Here is a 22,206-nt window from a genome sequence, read left to right on the forward strand (position 1 = left end):
GATATCTGGCATTACTTCATGATACTCTTCTTCCACTGCCCTGGGCTTGAACCAGCCGCAGCTCCCGTGCTTGGGGCTCTGAGCTAGACCGGGGGGCAGTGTCACCTTTTCTTACTGAAACAGATTTTTGAGGGCAAATGGCTTTTTGAGCAGAATGAAAACTTACCTGGAAAACGTTCCGAGAGGTAGAAACTTTCTGGTTTTTCACCGGTAATAACGTCTTAGCTTTTGATTAAAAGGGGACTGTTGGGGGGAAACCATTCGATTTTCAGTTCAGATTTTAGTCAATATTTTTGGGCTTAGGTATCGGGAGGTAGCCATGTTAGTCTGTATCCACAAAAACAACGAGGAGCCCGGTGGCACCTTAAAGATGAACAGATTTATTCGGGCATCAGCTTTTGTGGGTAAAAAACTCCACTTCTTCAGATGCCGCATGAGAAGTAGGGTTTTTACCCATGAAAGCTTATGCCCAGATAAATCTGTTCGTCTTTAAAGTGCCATCGGACTCCTTGTTATTTTGGGGCTTGTCTTTTCAAAAACCTTTTTGGTTTAAAAAAAAATGATTTTGAACCCACTTCTTTTTCTTTCCATTTTTAGTGTAACTGGAAAATGTCACCTTTTTTTAAGATACAAAATTTTCAAAATTTCCTACAAGAAATAATGGAACTCTTCCATCTGTTCTCATTGGGGCCCACTGCTGAATGGGTTCCTAGCGGCCACTAGAAACCAATCCCCCTGGGAAATGGGGGAACCCTCTGGTAATTGTCCACTGTTCTTAACCCCTCTCTCTAGGCCTTCGCACAAGAGATTATGCAAACTACTACCAAGGCATGTGGGACTGCAGCAGCAACCAGCCCGATGAGCTGTCTTTTCAGCGTGGGGATATCATCTACATCCTGAGCAAGGTAGGGGACCGTTGCACCGCTCCAAAGCTAGGAGGATTCGTGGCCTCGGAGCTTAATGGGCCAGATGTGGAAGTGGCGTCGGTGTCTAGGTGTTTACATGCCCCCGCCCCAGCCTGCAATATCTGAATGCCCGGCAGCAGGAAGACAGCGTGAGCAGCAATGTGAAATGATTGCAGCCCAGCGTTCTCCTGTGCCTTATAGCCTGGAGAATGAGTCATGGAAGGACTTGGCCTGACGTCTGGAAGGGAGCCCAGGTCCTTGCTGGCTGGCAGCACAAAGAGAGATTGATGTGTCCAGGTTTCTCTAGTGGCTCAGGGCGCTGTGACTTGCTAAGAGCTTGTGGGACTGAATCCAGGATAGTCAGACCCGGATGGTGCTTCCTGGCCAACAGTATTCTGCAATACCCTGAGAAAGCAGGAGGGTGGGCATGCATAATAATGCTCCTTTGCCCTTCTGTAGTGCCTCCTGTCTGCACATGGCAGACACAAGTGAATTAAACCTCACAATCCCCCTCTGAAGTAGGTCAGTATCATCATCCCCGTTTCACAGGTGGGGAAACTGAGGCACGGAGCATGGCCGTTTCCTCAGCAAGTCAGTAGCACGTCTGGGAATGGAACCCAGGAGTCCCGGCTTCCAGTCCTGTGCTCTAATCACGGGACAACTTTCCCTCCCATGGCTGGGAGGCGAGCCCGGTGCTGGCTCCCCGCCCCTCCCCCATTGGCTCTTACTGTTCTGTAATGCTTCCTCCCCAGTCCCAAGCATAAGCGCTTGGTATTTAAAATGCCCCCAGGCAAGACGTTTCTCCATAATGGAGTCTGTGTGTGGTGTTTCTCTGGCATTACAGGGGTAATTGAGTTGCTCAGCCAGGTGTGACCGGGCCTTTCTTTGTCAGGAGCATGCAGGTAAATAAATTAACTCTGTGCACTGGGCTGAACATGCCCGTGGGGGGAGGGGGACGGAGTCAGGATCCTCAGCCAGGCTCCTGTCCAAGGGGGGCCGGGGAGCGGGGTTGCAAGCGACCTCTCTTGTTCTTTCTGTTCAGAAGAGGCCAGGAAGTGGCCGCGGGGCGGGCACCAGCTGCAGTGCTATGCCTGGTCTGGTTCACAGTGACATTGGAACGTGTGAAGAGCGTGGCTCTGTCACTCTCTGTCTAACAGCTTAAGGGGCATTATGTTTGTACAGCGCCTAGCACGATGATTTGGCCACAGGGGGTCACTCACGACTCAGGCAGGCTGTTCCCAGCCCCTTCCCTGGATCTCGCATCACTCAAGCACCAGTTTCCCAGCAGAGTTAAATGTTGTCGCTTCCAAAAGGCTCCCTCGACCAGGGATGAGAACATCCTCTCTTGGCTCTGCCGACAGGTTGCCGTACTGGCTCAGGGGGCCTTCCCCGTTGGACCTGGATGGGTCGGCAGGTGTTTTTTGGTCCAAATGCCCAGCACGTGCGTCTATCCCGGGAGGGCTGGAAGCCGGGCACGTTCAGGTTCTGCTGAACCGAGCCCCTGCACCCCTCCGGTGAAATCTGCAGGGGCTCAGCACCTCTGAAATCTGGCCCCCTGTGACTAATGGGGCAAAACCCAGATGTGCCAGGCTTTGCTCTAGTTCCCTTGGTGCTGTTCATCGGGCCAAGCCGGGTCAGAAAGGGAGACACTGCTCAAGGGCTGTGTTTGCATGACCGGGAAAACCCCCTCTTCCAAGGGGAATCCTGAACTCGTGTCACGTGATGCTACTGGACTCTTCCTGTGGGCCCGATTCTGGAAGGAGCTGGGCTCGGCCTGCCAGCTCCCACTGGGAGTTGTGGGTGCTCAGCACTTCATGGGAGTCAGGCCCTTTGGGAGCACAGTCCCATGGATCAGACTCGGTCTCTTCTCTGGAGTACAGCTCACTTCAGGAAGAGGGCACCCCCTGGCCCCGTTCCCAAGCTTGCTTTCTTGAAAGATTCTCCCAGGCTGCAGGTCTGGATTAGTGCGGGGCCTCGGCCAGGGCTTGGCCCATTTTATTTTTTTGAATTGTTACGCCGGCTGTGTTCTTTTTATAGGGAGGTGCAGCCTGAGCACAGGAACTCCTGCTTCCATCTCCTGTCTGCCACTGATTCCCTCTGTGGGCCCTGGGCCAAGCCATCCTGCTCTCTAAGTCTCACTCTACCCTTCTGTAAAATGGGGATGCCCATTGCCTATTGCTGGGCAGCTGTGAGGGGGGTGGACTAATCACTACGTGTTAAGTTCTCTAAAGGGTACGAGCGCTGCTCAGTCCAGGATGGTTATCCAAGCAAAGGATCTGAATTGCCCCAATATTGACAACTGGGTATTTCCTATGGTGGAAATGTGAGTGATCTGATACCCCGGTGATGGGCGCGGTATAAGAAGCAGAATAGAATGCAGCAGAGTAGATGAGGGCAGCTCCGTGCGGGAGTCGCTGGCCGCTTGTTTCTCCCTCTCATTGCCACAAGAACTGGCTGCGCAGAACCTCGTCTGGTCTGATCTCATATGGAGCCCTAACTCTGAGCCAAAGGAATTCACCCAGGGTGAGCATAAGGACCCAGTGGAACACCAAGATCCTACAGGAACCTATGGAGTTCCCTTCTTAGCTCTTCCCCTGCTTTTGAGAACCCCATTCAGCTGCTGGACCATTTCATCCCTCCGCTTCTAGGAGGCCTCTGTTTTAACAGGACTAGCTGAAGGCTTTAATTGCACCGCGGGCTGCTCTGTGCTGGGTCTGAGGGCGAGCGGCCCGGTTGTTTCTTTCTGGCAGCAATTCTTGGCCCTTTCCATCCGGGGCTCTCAACGCACTTTCCGGAAGAGGTCCACTCGCCTCCTTTCCCCACCCTTTTGCAGACGAGCCAGCAAGCGGAAGCGACTTGCCCACAGTCGTGCTGGGCGCGCAAGCCAGACGGCCGGAGTTTTGACCTCGCCTAGACCCCGGGGTGCGTGGGGAGCGACGCCACAGAAATCGGTGGAGTTACACCAGTGTAAAACCCTCCCTGAGAGAGTCAGGACCCTGACTCGCAGCTTGGCGTTCTGCCTCCCGGCCTCTCGTCTTTGGACTCTGTTTGGGAATCGGCCTCTGCTGCCCTCCCTCACCCCCCCCACTTCCCTCACCCCAGCGCAGGGAATGCAGCTTGGAACCACGGCGGGGTTTGAACTCTCTTCAGTGGCTCCAGATTGTGACTCTTCCTCTGACTTCCTCACACGTAACCGATGGGTCCTGAGAGTCTCCCTCTCGTAAATTACTTCGCACGACGGACGCTCGCGACCACGGCAGAATGTGGGTCGGAATGAAGCAGGGGGAGGGCGGGGAGAGAAAAGGTGTTTGAAGAGCCTGTTCATTCAGCTGCGTTTTAATTTCCTTTTCAATCTTGTCCCAATTAATTCCCCAGAATTAATCTCATCGAAGCAAACTCGGCAGCGTCGTGGCTGCCGTTTTAGCGGTGCGGTCGCTCTGTCTGAACATGAAATAGTAGCTAATATAAAAATCCATCTGGTGCGTTTGAAACACATGCTGGCTGCAGCTCGGGTCCTGTCTGACATTTCCAGTGTCGACAGCGGGGGGACAGTGATTTGGGGGTTAGCGGGTGATCAGGATTCAGCAACCCAGCATGCTCAAGGAGTGATTCCAACCTTAGCTCTGGGGTGCAGGGCACCGGGGCAGAAATGCTCTGATCAAGTTTCCAGGAGGGGATGTAGAAACAGGGTCCCCACGGAGCACACGTACAGAGAGGTAGCATCATCTAGGGCTTAGGGCAAGAGTCTGTAAATCAGGGATCGGGATTATATTCCTTGCTCTGGCAAGTGACTCGCTGGGTGTCCCTGGGCAAGTCACTTTGCCTTTCTGTGCCTTTGTTTCGGGATCTGTGAATTGGGGCTGTTGCTACCTACTCGCCTTCCAGCAGGGGGGTGAGGCTTGATTCATTAACATGTGCAAGGTGCTTTGAGATCCTTGGTTGGAAGGCACGAAAGGGGGTGAGGGGCATTGCTATTATTGTGTTTTCTCTGCTTCCGACCACATGTCTAATTGTCTGTATAGTCTGTCGTGGCTGTAAGTAACCTGAAGCAACCAGGTGAGCCGCTAAACAGATCAGTGTGTCAGGTCCCTTCCCTCTGAATCCAGCAGAAGCAAGTTCACCCCTGAGAGAGGAAATGTGCAGCGGCCCTGCCAGAGGCCCCTGGCATGGGGCAGGGAAGCCGGGCCTTCTCTCTGCAGATCCGGGTTCTGCCGAGCTCCAGCTGGTGTGCTTGGCATGAGTGCCGCAGTCCCAGCCTGCCCCTTGGAAGTGGAAGGAGTCCAGCGGCAGTGCACCGGTGCCTGCTAATCCCCAGGACGGGCGTAGCCTGCAGGTGTCTGGCGTGCATTGCCTGATCTGCAACAGGATGGCACCGGCATGGCTCGACAAGCACCGGGCCTTTTCGCCGCCAGCACCGGTACTAACGCTGGCTGTCTTCTTGGTACCGCAGGCCAGAGATTTGTTGTTCCAATTCTGGCACCGGGAGTGCTGCGGGGGCCTTCACCGGACTCCCGGTGCTGTGACTGTTGCCAGGGCTGGTCCCGTTACCACTTGGAACCGCTCTGGGCCTGTACCGAACCTCCAGCGTCGCTCGGGCCCTGGGCCATCCCGGTGCCATTGTGCAGCACGTCTGGGCCGCGTGACGGGCTAGCAAAGCGAGGTTCCGCTTCCCTTCCCTTTTCCCGGCAGCTAAAGGACGCCGGCCCTCTCTCCCCCGGGCCGGGTGATTTGTACGTTATGATAATTATTTGAGCGCTATGAGACTTCCTATTTTAAGTGGACTTAGTTGGATGTGACACGCAGCCCATAAAACCGGAGAAGTTAATTCTCTCAATTGCTTGAAATGAAAGTGTATTTGGGGGGGAGGATGTTTTTATTCCTTGGACCCTGGAGCGAAAGGAGGCGTTTGGTGACATCTAGTGGCCCTTTTTGTCACTCTCCAACAACTGTACTTGGTGGGGGTGGGGGTGCAGGGGGGGTCTGAGTGGCACAATGAACCTGGTTGCTGCTTGTCAAATAGCTATTATCCACCTCTGACCTAACCGGAGGGGAATGGTATCTGCAAATCTCTCCCCCCACCCCACCCCCACATATTTATTATGGGCTGGGAGGGGGAAGCGGAAAACCGCCCCCGGTCCTGTGTTAACAAGCCGCCGTGCGCCGTGCTGTGATGACGGAGGGCTGTGATGGCGATGAAGGGGTTTCGCGCCCATTAATAACCCCAATGGGAGGCTATCGAGTGAGGAGGGATGGGGACGGGATTTGGGGTCAGCTGGAAGGCAACGGTCATATACCGGTCAAATTCAGGCGAGGGCTATTCCTTCTCCCTTCCCTTCCCCCCCCACCCCCCCGGACAGGAACCAATCGTCTAGAACAAACCCCTGGCAGCCTCATTCCTCCCAGGTAATTTTTATAAATGAGGGGACACCCATTCCAGAAGAGGACAAAAGCCAGGCAGCACAATGACACATCTATGATGCCCCCGCTGCCCAGCGGCCATTTATTATAAACCCAGAAAGAAAGAAAAAGAATAAACCCCGACGTTTCCACTCGGGACACTCTAGCCAAACCCCACTGCATGGGTCCTCCATCAACACCCCCACCTATTCTGGAGCCTAAGCTAGGGTCCCGATAGCAGGGCTTTGTCTTAGATAGGCAATATTACCTCCCCATTCCGATGTTTTTTCCCCCCTACCCAGAGCAGGTATTGGAATAGAGCTAGAGTCTGCTCTCGATTGCTGTGGAGTTGCTCCGGATTTGCACCAGCGTCCGTGTAGAGCAGACAGAGCAGGATCTGGCCTTTACTCTGGTCTACATTGGCGTAGGTTAGATGAGAGCATGTTCTTTGCGGTGAGTTCACCCTGCTGCCCCCAGGAACAAAATGTTCCTCCTTTCCGTGGAGGTTCGTGTGTGTCGCTGGGAGCAGAAATTCATCCCCGATCTTGGGGTTCCCCTGATAGAAGTGAGATCGGAGTGTGTTCTTTGCTGTGCATTTACGCCGCTGATCAAAATCACACACACACACCAGCCTCCCTTTAAGTCTGAACATGACCATTTTCCAGGAGCGTACCAAAGAATTTACCCAGAACTGTGCAAACTTTAGCAGCGCTCTTGGGTTCATCTTCTGAACCACCAGTGCATTTTCAAACTCCGGCTTTTTTTTTTTTTCCTTTTAATATTCAGACCATTTATTTTGTGCTGAATTTTATAACAAATGCTGTTAAAGACTTCGTCTTTGACAGAGGTAATAATAAATTCACTGTTTAAAGACAGTAGCTTAATTCCTTACACACTCCAATACTGCACAGAATAAACTATATTCATCACTGAGTAATTTTTTACCACATAAATCTTTAAAACTAACCGTTGTAGGCTGTTGAGGCTGAAATATTGTGAATTTATTAGATATGACCATGTAGTATTGGATTCAGAGGTTTCCATTCGAATATATTACAGAGGAAATTTGTGTCTTTAAGTGTGACAATCCTTCCATTTTCTGAAGCCAGCATTATAACCGGCAGCTTCTCCCGAGTCAACTCTGCCTTTATTTGACAGAGATTTAATAATAAACCTTTTGCTAATCTGCCAAAGAGGATGGGGGTGACATTTCATTCAGATGCCCTGTTTAAAATGTGTGGCAAAAAAAGCTTTTGTTTCTAATCTAACAAATGTCCACCGATTCCCGGTTTTATTTCTTAAAAGGAGGGGGACATTTTATCTGGGGTTGCCAAGACGGAAAAATATTCAAGCAGGGTGTCATTTTCAGAACCATCTTTCTTTGACAATAACTTTTACATGACTCGGCTGTCTTCTTTTCTTTTTTTAACTCCTGTGAGAGTTGGTTTGTTGTTCTGTTCTGTTGGTTCATCAGCAATAAATTGGACAATGGAAAAATTTAGTGTGAAATCCAAATTACACACACACAAAAATAGATCATAAACACTAAAACTTACACTGATTTGTCCAATATGCAAGGGAGGGAAACCTCCTTTTGCAGGGTCACAAAACTTATTTGTAAATTTCTTTTCTTAATTGTAGCCTGTTGAGCTTCTATATTTAAAACTACATTGTTGTTTCCTCTGATAGTGTAAAATATCAGTGGAAATCTGTTTGTTAGAGAGAGAGAGAGATAATTATAAAACCATATCCCGGTTCATGAGGCGCGGGTAACATTTAAGCCAATTGATGTGGTAACATTTAAAGCAGTTATATTGCAAAATGTCACGTATGGTCTAGTTTCATTAGAGAGAAGTTAATAGATTGATGGCATTGAAACTCCCATTCCTGGGAATAAAATAAGTTTGCCTTTGCCATAACTCCTCTCCGTCCATGGCCCAAAAAACTCAATCAGCTCCGCTCCCCTTGATCACAAATGAAATTTCCAAAAACTTCTCCTGCACGGAGCCAGTAACAAATCAACAGTTTAAAAATTAAAAGCTGGCTATTAACTACTAAACAAAAGAGGCAAAAAAATCCCATGGCCATCAGTATAATTGTTCAGACGAGCCCAGGTTGAAAGATAAGAATAAACACACACAATTAATACTCAGCATAGCCCACTTATGATCAAAAGAATTCTCTCCTCTGTCTGAGAATGCTTGTAAGCCATGAGTATTTCAGAATCAGCTTCTATAGTGTGTTTTTTCCCCTTTTTTTTTTCCACACTGCTCCATCTGTAAATGAACAAACATCTTGATTTTATAGCCCTTTGCTTTGTAAAACTGAGAAATGGAGGGGTGGGGGGGATACGCTGGATGCCTAAATAAGACTTTAATTCCAAATTCATTTACGCTATAGCGATGAAGTTGTCACAAACCATAATGCAGTATTTAATTAAAATAACAGAAGTGTATCTAGATATGTCCTGGGGTAGCTATCACCAAATTATAGCCTATGCCATCCGTATTGTATTTATGAAACAGCAGCTTCGAAGGTGCAGCTGAGCTGATACAGAAGAGTAAACATTTAAACCATTGTTCTCACAAAAGCTGCCTTTTTCTTTTCTTGCCTTAGTTCCCCCTTGCACTTTTCCCCTTTTCTGATTCCTCACTAGTTCACCAAGATCATCTTTATTTCAACTGTCTGTGTGTGTGTGTGCGGGGGGTGTTTTCCCAGTGTTTTTGATCCCCTAACTCCTGGTCTTCAACTATTGACCTCCAAACTCCTGTCGCTCTGAAATCCCCTCCCGTCTGTTGTCATGGAAAGAGTTGTGAGCCCGGTGTCAGAACAGAAAATCTCAGGCAGAACTTGGATGTGGGATTCCAAGAGGGTAGGAAACGAATACATTTTTAAAAGCCACTTTCACACGCGTGTTTTTGTCTCATCTCCTACAGATGCATAAAGTGCACAGACTTGGCAGAATTCAAGTTTTCCTTTTTATTTTTAAATGATTTTGACAGATAATAGCGATGTTTCTTTTTAAGCATGGGTTTCCATTGTGGTCGGGGGGTTTTTGCCCCAATTTTCACAGTCACAGGAAATTCTGGGGGAGGTCCTCTGGTTATTTAACGACCATAGATGTTGAGATTAAAAAAGTAAAAGCTTTATAACCATTAACACACTAATTGTCAAGATCAGACGTCCAAAAAGGCAAAGTAAATAGCTTTGAATCAAACTCTAATATGTTCTCATTGGCACTTTTTGTATATTTTGTTGATCATCTGTGGAGCAATTTTTTTTCCATCGGATTGTGTGTGTACAGTGAAATTCACATTTACCACTAATAATCTAATCCTTCCAACCCTGACTGCGAACAGTATCTCCTACGCACTGCTCTCTAACTGTATGTGTGTGCACATACACACTTGACAAACATCTCTCTTTTCCACAACAACACAGTTTCTGGAGTCCCGTTCACCTCCTTGTCTGCAAAATGATGTTTAGTTTAAGGTCCCAAATTAAAAGGAAATAAACAGCAATCATAAAATGACCCTGGGAATTAAGGGAAATGTTCCCATTTGTTACTGGTCTTTGTACTTTTCAACTGCTCAAACCACATGTGAGTAAAACAGGGGCCTTTTCAAGTTCCTGAAAGCTAAACTTCTAGACTCTATTCCCCCTGTAGCATCACTTCTGTCTCATTCAGTTTGCCAGCCCCCAGCTTCCTTTGTAAATTCTCCATCCCTCTCCCTTCTAGGATCAGTAATTACAGGTAGTGCCTTATCTCCTCCTCTTTTTTCCACCCAGTCTTATAAGATCATCGGAAGAGTTATGAACGAAACAGAAATAATTGCAGTGACCTTTTGAAAGGAAGCGGCCCTGGGGGTTACTGTATAAAGATATTTTGATAGCACTGATCTTCTAATGGGTGCTCTCTTTTTTTTTTTTTCCCCTCCCCTTTCCTTTTTTAGCCGGGGGAATCTGAAATAAATGGCTCTTTTTACACAAACACACACACAGAGAATCATTTCAAGCCCTCTTCACAGGTCACACACAAAGTTTAACTCCTGTGACTGCTAATTTTCATCAGGCCCCCGTGTTCGGGACTTTCAAGCTGAATCTAATTGGCGGCAGAACACACTGAGAAAATCGAGTGTGCCCTAAAGCAAATAAAAATCTCTCCCTTTATTATTTTTATTTTCCCTCATGGGGAGGGGAGAATAGAAGGGGGGCGGGGGGAAGGTGGAAGGGGAACCAGCCGCTCCTGCCTCTCTGCCCTCACAACTTTGCCATTAAAGTTACACCTACAGCTAAGAAGTTTGGCCATGAAAAATGGTCATTTTGTTTCCCCTGCTCAAAGCACGTTATTAAAATGCTAATTTAAAAGAAAAAGGAGTTAAATATCTAGCAATGGTGCCGTCTAATTGCAGCCATAATGAGCTCTCTAAATGTGAGTGCCCCTGACACACGGAGCATAAACAGCCAGCAAACAGATCATTAGTACCCGCGTTCATTTATTCTGGCGACCTTACTATGACCCCACCGAGGGTAGGGTAAAGAGCAGGTGGATCCGGCTGTGACACCCCCCTCGGGGGATCCAGGAAATGAAGCTATAAGCAGCTGCCATGGCAACACCTATGTGCGCAGATGATGTAACACACCGGCAGGCTGGGGGCGCCGCAATTGGGACGCCTTGTCCACCCCGCGCCCCTCCTTTGCCAGCGAACGATCCTGAGCGTTCAATTCTTCCGTTCTTTTCATGCGCAGAGTTGCTCAAAGGGAGCCCGATTTTTTTTTTTCCCCCCCAGCTGGAGGCAGGTTTGGGGGGGGGGGGGCCTAGCGCAGAACGGGACCTCGTGTGCACACGCGCGGCCCCAGCTCCACGAGCCAGGGGTACCAAGCACTTCCAGCAGATGTTGAGCACCCCCAGTTTCACCCCCTTTTCAGAGGGAGGCCAGGCTCCCCCCTCCCCGGTGAGGGGCCCTAAGCGTGCGGGGACTGAGCCCCCTCTCGGCTTTGGTGGGATGTCAAAGGAGCTAGGCACCTCTCAGGATCAGGCCCCGAGCCAGCCCCTGCAACCAGCTGCCCCCCACCTGATATGGAAGTGATGGGTGTAAAAAAAAAGTAATAATAATAAAAAAATGTCGACTGTCTCACATTTAGTCTCTCTTCTGCTGTCCACTGTGCACACATTATGTAGATAAACCTCAGCTCCCCCCCAGGCATGGGGATCATTCAAGTTTTACAAAACGGGAAACTGAGGCACGTAACACTGTGCCGTAGCTGGGAGTGGAACCCAGGCGTCCTGACTCTCAGCTATAACCACCCGACCCTGCTTCCTCTCAGCACCTGGGATGGTACCCGAGAGCCCTGACTCCCAGTCCCCGGTGCTTTTCCCGGCTCTAGGAGGACGTTCTCTGCCAAAGGGCTCAGTCCTGCGGTCGCGGGCGGAACCCACTGCGGATTGGGCCCACAGGCCAGCCGAACAAAAGCCGTGCCTGAATGAGAGCGGCCGGGCAGGAGATTAATAAAAACAATTCTTCGGAAATGATTTTCCTCCATTCCAGCCTGTTTGGTTCTAAACAGTCTCACTAATCACCTTCACTTTTTCCAAGGGGCATGGAAAGACTGTCCCTGGAAATTATTTTGAAATAAAAAATAGCCCAAGCAACACCCTGTCTCTCCCCCCCCTCCACCCATACCCCTGTTCTTCCGGGGGGGGGCCCCCCCCAACCCAGTGCACTTTAGATGAACCTGTGATATTGTAGCAATGGCCCTTGAAGTGCAGTGGGGAGGTGATTTAGGAGAATATTAAAGGCGATGTGGAGATTCGAAGGCGTCTCTCTCAGGGAGAGCTGGAGAAATACGCAGCACAGATGGGCTGAGCAGATTAAACATTTCCGTCACATTGTTTCCAAATTGTGTTGCTGTGCCTGAGGGTTGGTACTGCGGTCAAAGCGCGGCAGAATGGTGCAAAGCTGTGAGCTGCGTGCTTTATGGAATAAATATTAATACTGCAGTTTCACATGATCTCACAATCCCATCATCTTGGAAATGGGGCAGCCGGGGTGGTCTCCAAATTCAGCACTCCCCCCCCTTCCTTTTTCCTCTTGCAAATGAAGGTACCTCTCCCGCCCTCTTCTTCGGTGTGCACCTCCTGCCTGAATTACAGAGCTGCTTTGCAAGTCTTTCCTGCAGCTGTCTGTCCGTCTGATCTAGCTGGGTTCCTACACGGTACCTTGTGTCGTGCTATCCATGGGCCTCCTAAAATAGCCCTCGCTTGCCGATCCGGAGTGCGTCTGCACCTGTGTAAATGCAGAGTAGCTCCTTTGCCTTCCATGGAGTCGCTCTGGATTGACACCACTGTAACTGGGAGCAGAGTTTTAACCTGGCAGACGACACCCCCTGCGGCTTGCATACGCAGCGAGACCACGGGCCCATCTGATTCACAGTCAGGCAATGTCCTTGGGCCTTGTGCACCCATCTCTATCTCTGGGCCAAATTCGTCTGTGGTGCAAGTCCAGGGCCCGGGCCAGGGATGAACTGAGCTTATTGTCGCAGGCCATCGAAATGGAGGGCGTTGCACAGATGATTTTTTTAAGTTCCCTGCAAAATCCTGACCTCCTCCTGCAGGCAAAGCTCCCGGGGGGGGGCAGTCATCGGGAGTAAGCATGTTCTTGCACATCACAGACCTGGGCAGTGGCCAATCCCTTCCTAAATTCTTCTGGTGCTGTCCAGCATGAACTGGGCTAAGCCCATTCACCCCAAATGGCAGCTTTGCCCAAGTGGGGATCGCAGCGTTTCATTTGACGCCCTCCCTTGCTACCTCCCGTATTTCCTACGCTCCGACCGGCCACCACTTTGCTTTTCCCATCCGCATGTGTTCTTGGGCCTGTCCACCTCCCGCCTGCAGGAATCCATTTAACGAGTTCCTGGCAAGAGCAAATAAATAATGGTTGGGGGGGGTGTCAAATTTAATCATTCATTTTTATTGTGCTTTATCTGAAGAAAGGTTGAATAATAAACAAGAAGGCGGGGGAGGAGAAAAGGATGGTTTGCTGGGCGCCAAAGTAACGGGGAAGCCACCTCCCGGTTTAGCACAGCGCCGAGCCTTTGACCAGTCCCCTCTTCCTCTGAGGAGATATCCGATAAAAGTCCCCCATGCTGGGAAAACATAAGTGAGCGCTTTCTAAATAAACAGTGTCTCTGAGCAGTTACTGGGCATCTTCCGCTGGCTTCAAGTTTTGAATTCCCTGAGGGGGGAAGGTAAATTTTAAATTTCAGAGCTAGCTTCTGCTCCGAGCCAGTTTTCTAGATAAACAGATATATAGCTGACCTGGTATAAAACTCCCTGTGTCAGCTGACCCTCTAATAGCACAAGGCATGCCTCACCTATGAATTAGGATCCTCCATTTGACTAACAATAATGTATGACACACACACACGCTGATAATGGGGCCGAGCAATCATAAACCGATAAGTCCCTGATTGATTGGCTTTTCCTTGGGCATCCATCAAAGCGTCATTGATCTTCTGTGCGAAGGGGGGCTGATTGATTGTGTTCCTGAAGGAGGCACGGGTTGTTTACGAGGCCGGGCAGAAAGCGCGTGGATGTCGGCCGGGGCCAGAGGCCGGGGCGAGGAGTAAATATTGCCGGCTCCACTTTCGGTAGAAGGAAAGGAAAGGAAACACGCGTATTTCGGGGACGGCGGGGGGGACGCTCACTCTGGAGGAGCAGATGCTGTCTTTGCAGCCATGTTAATATCGCGTTAGCGTTCTCCCGACGACCCTAGGAGGGGAGCCGCCCAAAGATGCAGCCCCAGTTTCAGGGTCCAAGCAACGGGCTCGTGGCTAAAAGCACCGGCCTGAGAGGCAGGAGATGAAGGGTACCGTTCCCTGCCTGTCAAAGAGGGACAACAGCTCTGCCATTCTCCAGCAACTCTTTCTCGCTACGTATCCATGCGGCACCCAGCACCACGGAGCCGTCCTCTCGCCATACAAATAAGAAGTTCTCCTTCCACACCGGAAGCAGAAGATCCCTCCAGGCGTGGGACCGGATGTGTGGGGAAGCCCCTGGCTCAATGAATCTGGGGGATTCATTTGCCTCTTGCCCCCCCTGGTTCTGGGGCCCTGTAGGGTGGGGCTGGGGACTCATTAGCACGAGACCGGGAATTAAATTAACATTGGAGGCTGGGAAACCCCAACAGGTCTTCGCCTGAACTTTCAAAGGCCAAGGCCAGCTCCTTAGCTGCCATCGGTCGCCGTAGCCCCATTGAAGTCAACAAGGCTACGCCGATTTACAGCTGCTGAGAATCTGGCCCGGCCATCTCATCTGTGCCCAGGACAGGGATGGTCATTCCAGGTCATGGCTGAGCTGCCTTGCAAGAGATCACACAAATAGGAAGCAGCGGGGGTGGCTGGAAATTAAAATGCGGCAATCATGTAGCAGGGGGGCTCCAATCACTTTTTTCCAGGCTTATGAGGAGCAACCTGCTGCTTCCCTCCCCCGACACCTACTGGCAGGGCATTTGCAGCCCCATGGAGGGATTCAAGGCCCTGTGACCGGCGGATCGCTAAGGAGGGCCGTGATGTTCGCGCGGCCATAAATGGCAACAGGGAAACCACCGGAGGCTGATTCAAGCTGTGAACTATCCCGTGCTGGTGGCCGTGGCGCGTTTTCGGTTATAGAATTGGCTGTTCCTTTTACAGGGGGAAGGGGGGCGCTTGTTCTCCCCTTGCTGATGGAGATTAGCAGCATCAATCCTTTTACGGCCCAGCGCGCAAACCTGCCGGCTGCCGGTTATTGGAACGAGCGTCTGTTTCGGGGGCGCTCGTCACCGCCGGTCGCAGGCAGGAAATGCAGAGAGCGCCGGGGCCAGTGGAGTGGGCCATCCTGCTGGGAGCGGATCTCTGAGTTTGAGGGAGGAGGTCTCAGGGCTGAGAGCAGAACTGGGGCCTCCTGGCGCGCCGAACAGGTGGTTTTTGTTACCTGTGTGCACCGAGCGTCGTCCTGCAAGGGGTTGGTGGCAGTGTCTCCTCTTGCCCTGGGATGAATCAGGAGGGACGTGTAAATCAGCGGGGTTAAACTGGTGCGAGTATGAGGAGGATTGGGGCAAGGAGGGGGAGGATGTTGACTCCCTGGCTTGTAAAGCAACCTGGACTCAGTTGCTAACTGTGGCCGTGTCACTTCCTCGTCCGTTGCCTCAGTGGCCGCACCTGTACAATGGGGCTACATGAGGCTATGCAAAGTGCCTGGAGATCCTCCGGCCAGGTGCACAGTGGTGTTGAACCTCAGGTGTGTATCGCCCTGCAGGGAGTGTGTGTGTCAGACCCCATCTCAGCAGGTCCAGGTGCCTGTTCACCACCTCCTCAAAGCAACGAACGTCCAGATGATTGTCTCAGCTAAGTTCTTCCCCCTCCTCCCCCCGCCGAATCTGTGCAAGCACAGAGCACGCAGGCCCTGCTGGAAGTTGATGAGGTAGATTCCAGGGAAACAGTCCTCCATCGCTCTCCTCCCTTGCCCCAGAAAAACCCAGCTGCTCAGCACCCCCTAAATCCAGGCGTCAGCATCTTAGTAAATTAGCACCTCCAGACGAGAGCAGGGTTCACTCGGTGCCGGGCTTTGGCTTGCTGTGCCAGTGCACTCCTCGTTTTAATAGTTTAATAAAAATTAGCATAATTAACAAACATCTGTATGATCCAGAGTGGTGCAATTTGGCACTTGGAAACGAGGACTTAAACATTATTGCTGGGAGTTTAATGTTGTTTTAATTCTTTTTGGCACTGTGCAGTGGAATAAACGTTTGGTGCCGATAGTTCTCGACTGGCTCTCATTTGCATTTGCCTGCCTTTGATTATGAGCAATTGCAAGCTCCCCGGCAATTCATCAAAGCAGAAATTATTTTAAAATACCTCGTGGTGTCCGGGCTGAGGCGTAGCTGCGGTGGGCAGAGGAGGGATGGGGCGGGGAGGGTTGGATTGCTCCATTCATGCGTTGGACGGCTCTCTGACCAACCGCCCACCCCTTCCAGCCAAAGGTCTCCTGGGTGGGTTAGTTTCCTCCTGCTGCGAGTGCAGATCCCGTTCATTTCCACACTAAGGCAGCTGATCATCCAAAGCTTTTTTTGCTCCTCTTTTGCCGCAGGATTTTCCTTCCTGTTTTGAGAGGGTTGCAATGCGGCCGGGGAGGGTCTTTCATCGCTCTGGAACCTGGCAGGTCTGCTTGGCTCAAAGGTTCTGCAGCGTCTGCTGCCACACGGCACCCTGGTGAGCACATCGCTTGCGGAAATCAGCCACCCTGCCAGGTGTTTGCTCCTGTCTTGCACTCGCAGCTGGGAAGCTGGTTAGCCTGCGGTTGGGGAGGCCGGACTCTGGCTCCACTGAGAGCATCATCTGGCAGTCCTCCCGTAGGAGGGCTGGGTTCTATCTCTCACCGTCTCTAACTTATTGTGTGCCCCTACCCCCAACCGTGGCCCGCCTGTGCCTCAGTTTCCCCATCTGTAAAAATAGAGACGTAATTCATGCTGTGCAGAGGATCAGCACCTGGGCTCTAAGCCTCCGTGCCTCAGCACCCAAAGCCAACCGCTAGCCAAAGGGTTTAGGAGGAAACGTCGCGTGTGAAAATTCATCCCACATGAAAACAACCCGCTGCAGAATTTGCTGCACCTGCCTCTGAAACAGCTGGGGCTGGTGGCTGTCGGTGAAAGCATACCGGGCGAGCTGGGCCATGGGTGAGATCCTCTGCGTCTATGCACTGCTTAAATCCTGCCTACGCCCTGAAAAGAGGGCTTAAGTGGAATTTCGGGGGTGCCTAGAACTTGTGCTCAGAGGCCCTGACTTTCTGATTTGTCGGGGGGGGTGGGGGAGGGTAAGCTTGACCCCTGCTCCACCCCAGGCCCCACCCTCACTCCACCCCTAACCCGCAAGGCCCCACCCCCACCTCTTCCCACCCCATTCTGCCCCCTCCCCTGAGCGCGCCCTGCCCTCATTCCGCCCCCCTCCCTCCTGCACACCGCTGAACAGATGATCCTCAGCGGGCGGGAGGTGCAGGGGGGAGGGGGAGGAGCTGATCAGCGGGGCACCTACGGAGTCCGTGCCTATGCTTGGGCTGCCCCTCTGTGCAAGGTTGAGCGTCACCCTCCTGTTTCCAAAGTGCTGTGAGATGCTTGCCTGGAGAGCCCTACCTCACTCTACGGTATTATTCGTCTCTTCTTGATGTATTTCATGCTTCAGGGCTCCAGCCAGCCACCTCTCGGGGTCAGGAAGGATTTCCTCCCTCCCCATCTATTTTTTGGGGGGAACGGAGGGGTGGTTCTGTCTCCTTCCTCTGAAGCATCACAGATTGCCCACAGCTGAATGTGGGACACTGGAGAGGGGGGCCGGGGCTCTGGGTTGGCGCCGAGCGTTCCCTCTCTCAGGTGCTTGGCTGGTGGGTCTTGCTTGGATGCTCAGGGTCGAACTGATCACCATAGGTGGGGCTGGGAAAGAGTTTTCCCCCAGGTCAGATTGGTAGGGATCTTGGGGGGGAGGGGAGGGTTGCCTTCCTCTGTAGCATATGGGTGTGGGTCACTTGCCACGATTATCTGGGCACATCTCACTAATCGGTGCCCTACCAACGGTGGCCCCTCGGTCTCTCCTGTTCTCTGCCTGTGACACGCGAGAGTTTAGGCTCCTGAGGACTTTTAATACTTTGGTCTAATTCTGGTTGCTGGCCTTAGTCAGTGATACCTGTGTAAATTAGGCTGTAAAGGATTTGCCTAAGGAGTCTGTGGCAGTCAGGAATGGAACGCAGGCTGTCTGCCTAGTGATTTAACGGTAACCCCCATCCTCTCTATCTAAGATCCTAGAATCGTAGGACTGGAGGGGACCTCGAGACGTCTTCTGGTCCAGTCCGCTGCACTCAAGGCAGGACTAAGTTATCTCGTCCAGGATGTCCAAGATGGGCCCTTTCTTGCTTTGTTTTCTCAGGAGTACAACATGTATGGCTGGTGGATCGGCGAACTGAACAGCGAGGTGGGGATCGTCCCAAAGGAATACCTCACAGCCGCCTACGAACTGGAGGAAAGATGATCCTACAGGTAAGAGGCATGCTGCTTTGTGATTTAACTCTTCTCACTTCTTCAGAGATCGCTCCCCCACCCCGGCCCTCGCTGATAACAAAACTGTCTTGCCAGGAGGTCTGAGATGTCTGTCCAGAGGCTGGGGCTGGGACAGTCCTGGGGTATGTTTTTAATCTTTTGTGAAGATCGACATGGAGAAACCTGGGAGGATTTTGCCTTTGGCTCCATCTTCTGGTCTTCACCTTACACTGGAGCTAATGAGGCAGGAAAACCATCCTGGAGATTCAAAGACCTGGTAGCGTGGGGTGGGAGGAATTAGCCGTTGACGTTCAAGGAGTGAGGGCGGCCGGTTCGAGCCCAGGACTGGGGAATCAAGGATTCTGCATTCCACTCCCAGCTTTTCTGTGACCGTGAGCAGGTGTCTGAAGTGAGTCCAGCTGTGACCACGAGCCAGGGGCTTTGCAATGGAAATGTCCCTGACTTTTGTCAAGTGCTTTGAGATCCCTGGATGAAGCACAGAAAAGGGTTGTTACCTTCGGGTCAGATGGAGCCAACAGCAACTCAGAAGATTTTGTTCCCAGAAAACATTGTCTCTTGGTGGTAGTCATAATAGTACTTAGCAGAGCATTGGCTACAGATCACTTTTCACACAAAGATCTCAAAGCCCTGTAGAGAGGTGGGGAAACTGAGGCACGGAGCTGGGCGATCACACTCCGAGTTAGCAGCAGAGCTGGGAGTAGAACCCAGGAGTCCTGACTCCCAATCACCTGCGCTAACCAGTGGCCCACACCGCCTCTTGCTGAATCAACTGGTGTCACCTCATCCCATGCTGTGAGTCGCTGTGCGTGCATCACGCAGCTTGCTCGTGCCATGGTCACGCCCTTTTTCATCTTCTCCTTGCCAATATTCACTCCTGTATCTCTTTCCTCCTAGACCCCCTGGTGCCTCTCTCCCCGACATACTGGACAGCAGCCCCCAGCTCGGCGTCCTCTCCCCTGCTGCCCCTCGGGCACCTATGGAAACCTTCTCCACCTCCATGTGAAGAGACTCATGTCCCAGCACCCACGTCGCTGCTGATGTTTCACAGAGCCCCCCGTTCGCCCCTGAGCCCGTTACCAAGCTAACGTGCCCCCCCACTCCAGTTTCCATATGATCGGCCTCATTTCCCACTTGATTCTGAATGACATTTGTATGTGGCTCTTACCCCAGCTGGCGAGACGCCTGAGCAGTCGGCCAACGCAGGGGCCAGTTTTGTTTTCTTTTGTGAGCCGGGGGTGGGGGAAGACCCAAAATAAAGAGATTCTCTTTTCATTCTCACAGTTTCTGGCAGCATCTCAGCTTCCCTGTAGGCTCAGTCCCTGGCTCGCTCTGTGGCTGGATTCGGCGATCAGGGAGGAGAGACGGGCGTGTGCCAGGAGAGGACACGACACTGGAACTGGCCTTCCCTCTCCGGCCCTGGTAGACCCCAGCGCAATAAACCAATTCTGCCCGTGACCAGCCTCTTCCGATAGGAGCTCTGTCAGCTCCTGTGTGGGGCTGGGAGGACAGGTTCTCTGTGCTTCCCCTATCTCTGGGGATCAACAGAGAACTTCATCCTCCAGGACGGTCCAGCCCAGAAGTCGGATGGGTTGGCACCTTTCCATCAACGTGGAGCAGGGGGGAGGAAAGAGAGAGGCTGTGTCCCCCATGTGCCACTAGGTGGTGGTAGCTAACTGTTGGCCGCAGCATCGGGCCAAAGGGAAAAAAAGCCATCAGCCTCCCTGAAATTACCTCCCACATCATAGCACATGGCCCGTGTGTTGATTCTCCCGAGCCAGCTACCATTGCTGGTGGGACTGGCCCTTTTAAGTGCAGTCTTGTCCATATTCAGCCCACCGCTTACGTGGGTGCTTGGAATTAAGCAGGTGTTTTAAGGGCCTTCCCGATTCAGGGGCTCATTTTCTGCAGGAGAGGCTCCGCGAGTTGGCTACACACCTTTGAGGACTGGGGCCAAGTAGAGATAGAGCCACGCTGCAACTCGGTGGTGGATTGCCAGTGCCCTCAAAAGCGCAGGGAGGAGGGCTGGATTGGGGACAGCTGGTTCTCATTTGTCTCTAACTCCTTTGGCGTTTCAAGGCCTCTGCTTCCAGCCCTTGCTGCTGGCAGGTAGCAGGCTGAGCTCGTTGCCCTCCCTGGCTGCACGGAGGGAAGGATTTCCCCGCTGCTGGAAGGGGCTGGGGGTAAACCTGCCCCCTGCCACCGTGTGAAACGTTGCCAGCTCATAGCAAAGCACCTGGAAGCCTTTCCCGCCCACCTGCTGTTGGACGCAGAGCAGGGAAGAGCCTTGACAGCTCTAATTAGTTTTGCTTCTCCACTGGCAATGATGCCAAGATGGCTCACCTGCGAGCGATGCACGGCCGCATGGCGGGGGGAGGGAAGCAGCCGCGGCTGGGCAAGAGGAAGGGACTCAGAGCTGTCAGATGTCCCCCCACCCCTCATTCCCGGCTAGGTTCTGTGTAGCTCATGGTGCAGATGGCAGCTTTTGCAACGTGGAAGGCCAAACACCGCTCCTGCTGCAATGTGCAAGGCCAAACACTAGCCCCTTTGTAAGCTGGAGGCGTGATCTGTGCCCTGCCTCCCGTCGTTGGCCCTCCAAACCGGGCAGCCCGCCAGATCTCCCGCCAGCCCTCGGCTCAGACACGCAGGGGAGAGGGATGCGTTTGTGGCTCAAACCCAGGAGGGCTGGGTCTGGAGTAACTCCCCGGCTGCTGCATGGTCCTGTTGGACTCGGCAAAGCTGGGAATGAGCAATGGATAAGAGGGGGGCTAGTGATCAGCAGTAGCTAGCAAGAGTCCAAAAACCGGCAGCCAACTCGAGAAACGGCTTAGTCGGAGGCTACTGGGGCTGAAATGCTCCGAGCGAGGTAGCAGGAGCAGGTGTAAAGGCTGGCAGAGTGGGGCTCTGTAGGCAAGGGCCTGTGAGCCCAGAGCCCTGGGTTCTGTTCCTTGCTCTACCAAGACACACTGTGTCCTTGGCCAAGTTACTTAAGCCCAGATCAAAGGTATTTAGGAACCTATCTCCTGTTGGAATCAATGGGAGTTAGGCCCCTTTGAGGATGTGGATCTCTCGGGGTCCTGGCTATAAGGTGAGCATTCCTGCCTTGCGCAGAGGTTGGTGGGTCTTTTTTTTTTTTTTTAAGACCACCCAGAGGTTCCTTGCCATTGACTGATCTCTCCTGGGTTGTTTGCAACGCACTTTGGGCTCCTCAGCAGCGAACGCAGGGCGAAGACCCTCTCGGGAGACACTAACGTGCTCTCTCCACCGTGGAAAGGGCGGGAGGAGACAGCGGGGGGACACTGAGCCAGGCTTTAGCATCCACGTGTTCCTGATCACCCGCGCTATGATCCCCTGGAAACTACGCGCCCTTCAGAGACCAGGTAGATGTGGGGCCACGGCCAGCTGGGGGTTGAGATCCGGGGGGTGCATGGGGCTGTTTCCGAGCCGGGCCCTGACTCAGAGCCCAGTGCAAGGACAGAGGGCAAGTGGCTCAACCATCCCTACTTCGGTCCCCAGCAATGCGTAAGGCAGCCCTGCCGGCTTCCTTAACTTATGCCATTGCGAGCGCGTCAGGGCAGGGACCCGCGTTTTGTTCGGTGTCTGTGCAGCACCTACCGTCCTGCTGCATGTCTGGGGCCGGTAGATGCTACAGTAATGTAAATAATATTAATGTGGGTCCTTATGGCAGCTGGGATGTGGGAACGCCCCTGCCACGCCCCCTCCTGCTCCTGGGAAGATGGAGCTGCACCCAAGTGGTTAAGGTGATTGGAAGGATTGGCCTTAAGGCACCGGCTGGCCTGTCCTCATCCCGTGATATTTAGATTTTT

General features: G+C 52.2%; 1 protein-coding gene across 1 annotated transcript in view; it reads left to right on the forward strand.

Moving 5' to 3' along the window:
* Positions 1 to 19,660, forward strand: part of SKAP1 (src kinase associated phosphoprotein 1) — a 229,009-nt gene extending 209,349 nt beyond the window's left edge. Inside the window, exons 11-13 of the mRNA XM_037887032.2 lie at positions 793 to 905; positions 18,252 to 18,361; positions 19,277 to 19,660. Of these exons, the coding sequence (XP_037742960.1) occupies positions 793 to 905; positions 18,252 to 18,353 (215 nt within the window). The 3' untranslated portion in view covers positions 18,354 to 18,361; positions 19,277 to 19,660. The remainder of the gene's footprint in view (positions 1 to 792; positions 906 to 18,251; positions 18,362 to 19,276) is intronic.
* The last annotated feature ends 2,546 nt before the right edge of the window (positions 19,661 to 22,206 follow it).

This window comes from Chelonia mydas, chromosome 27 (assembly GCF_015237465.2).
Source record: "Chelonia mydas isolate rCheMyd1 chromosome 27, rCheMyd1.pri.v2, whole genome shotgun sequence".
Lineage (NCBI taxonomy): Eukaryota > Metazoa > Chordata > Testudines > Cheloniidae > Chelonia > Chelonia mydas.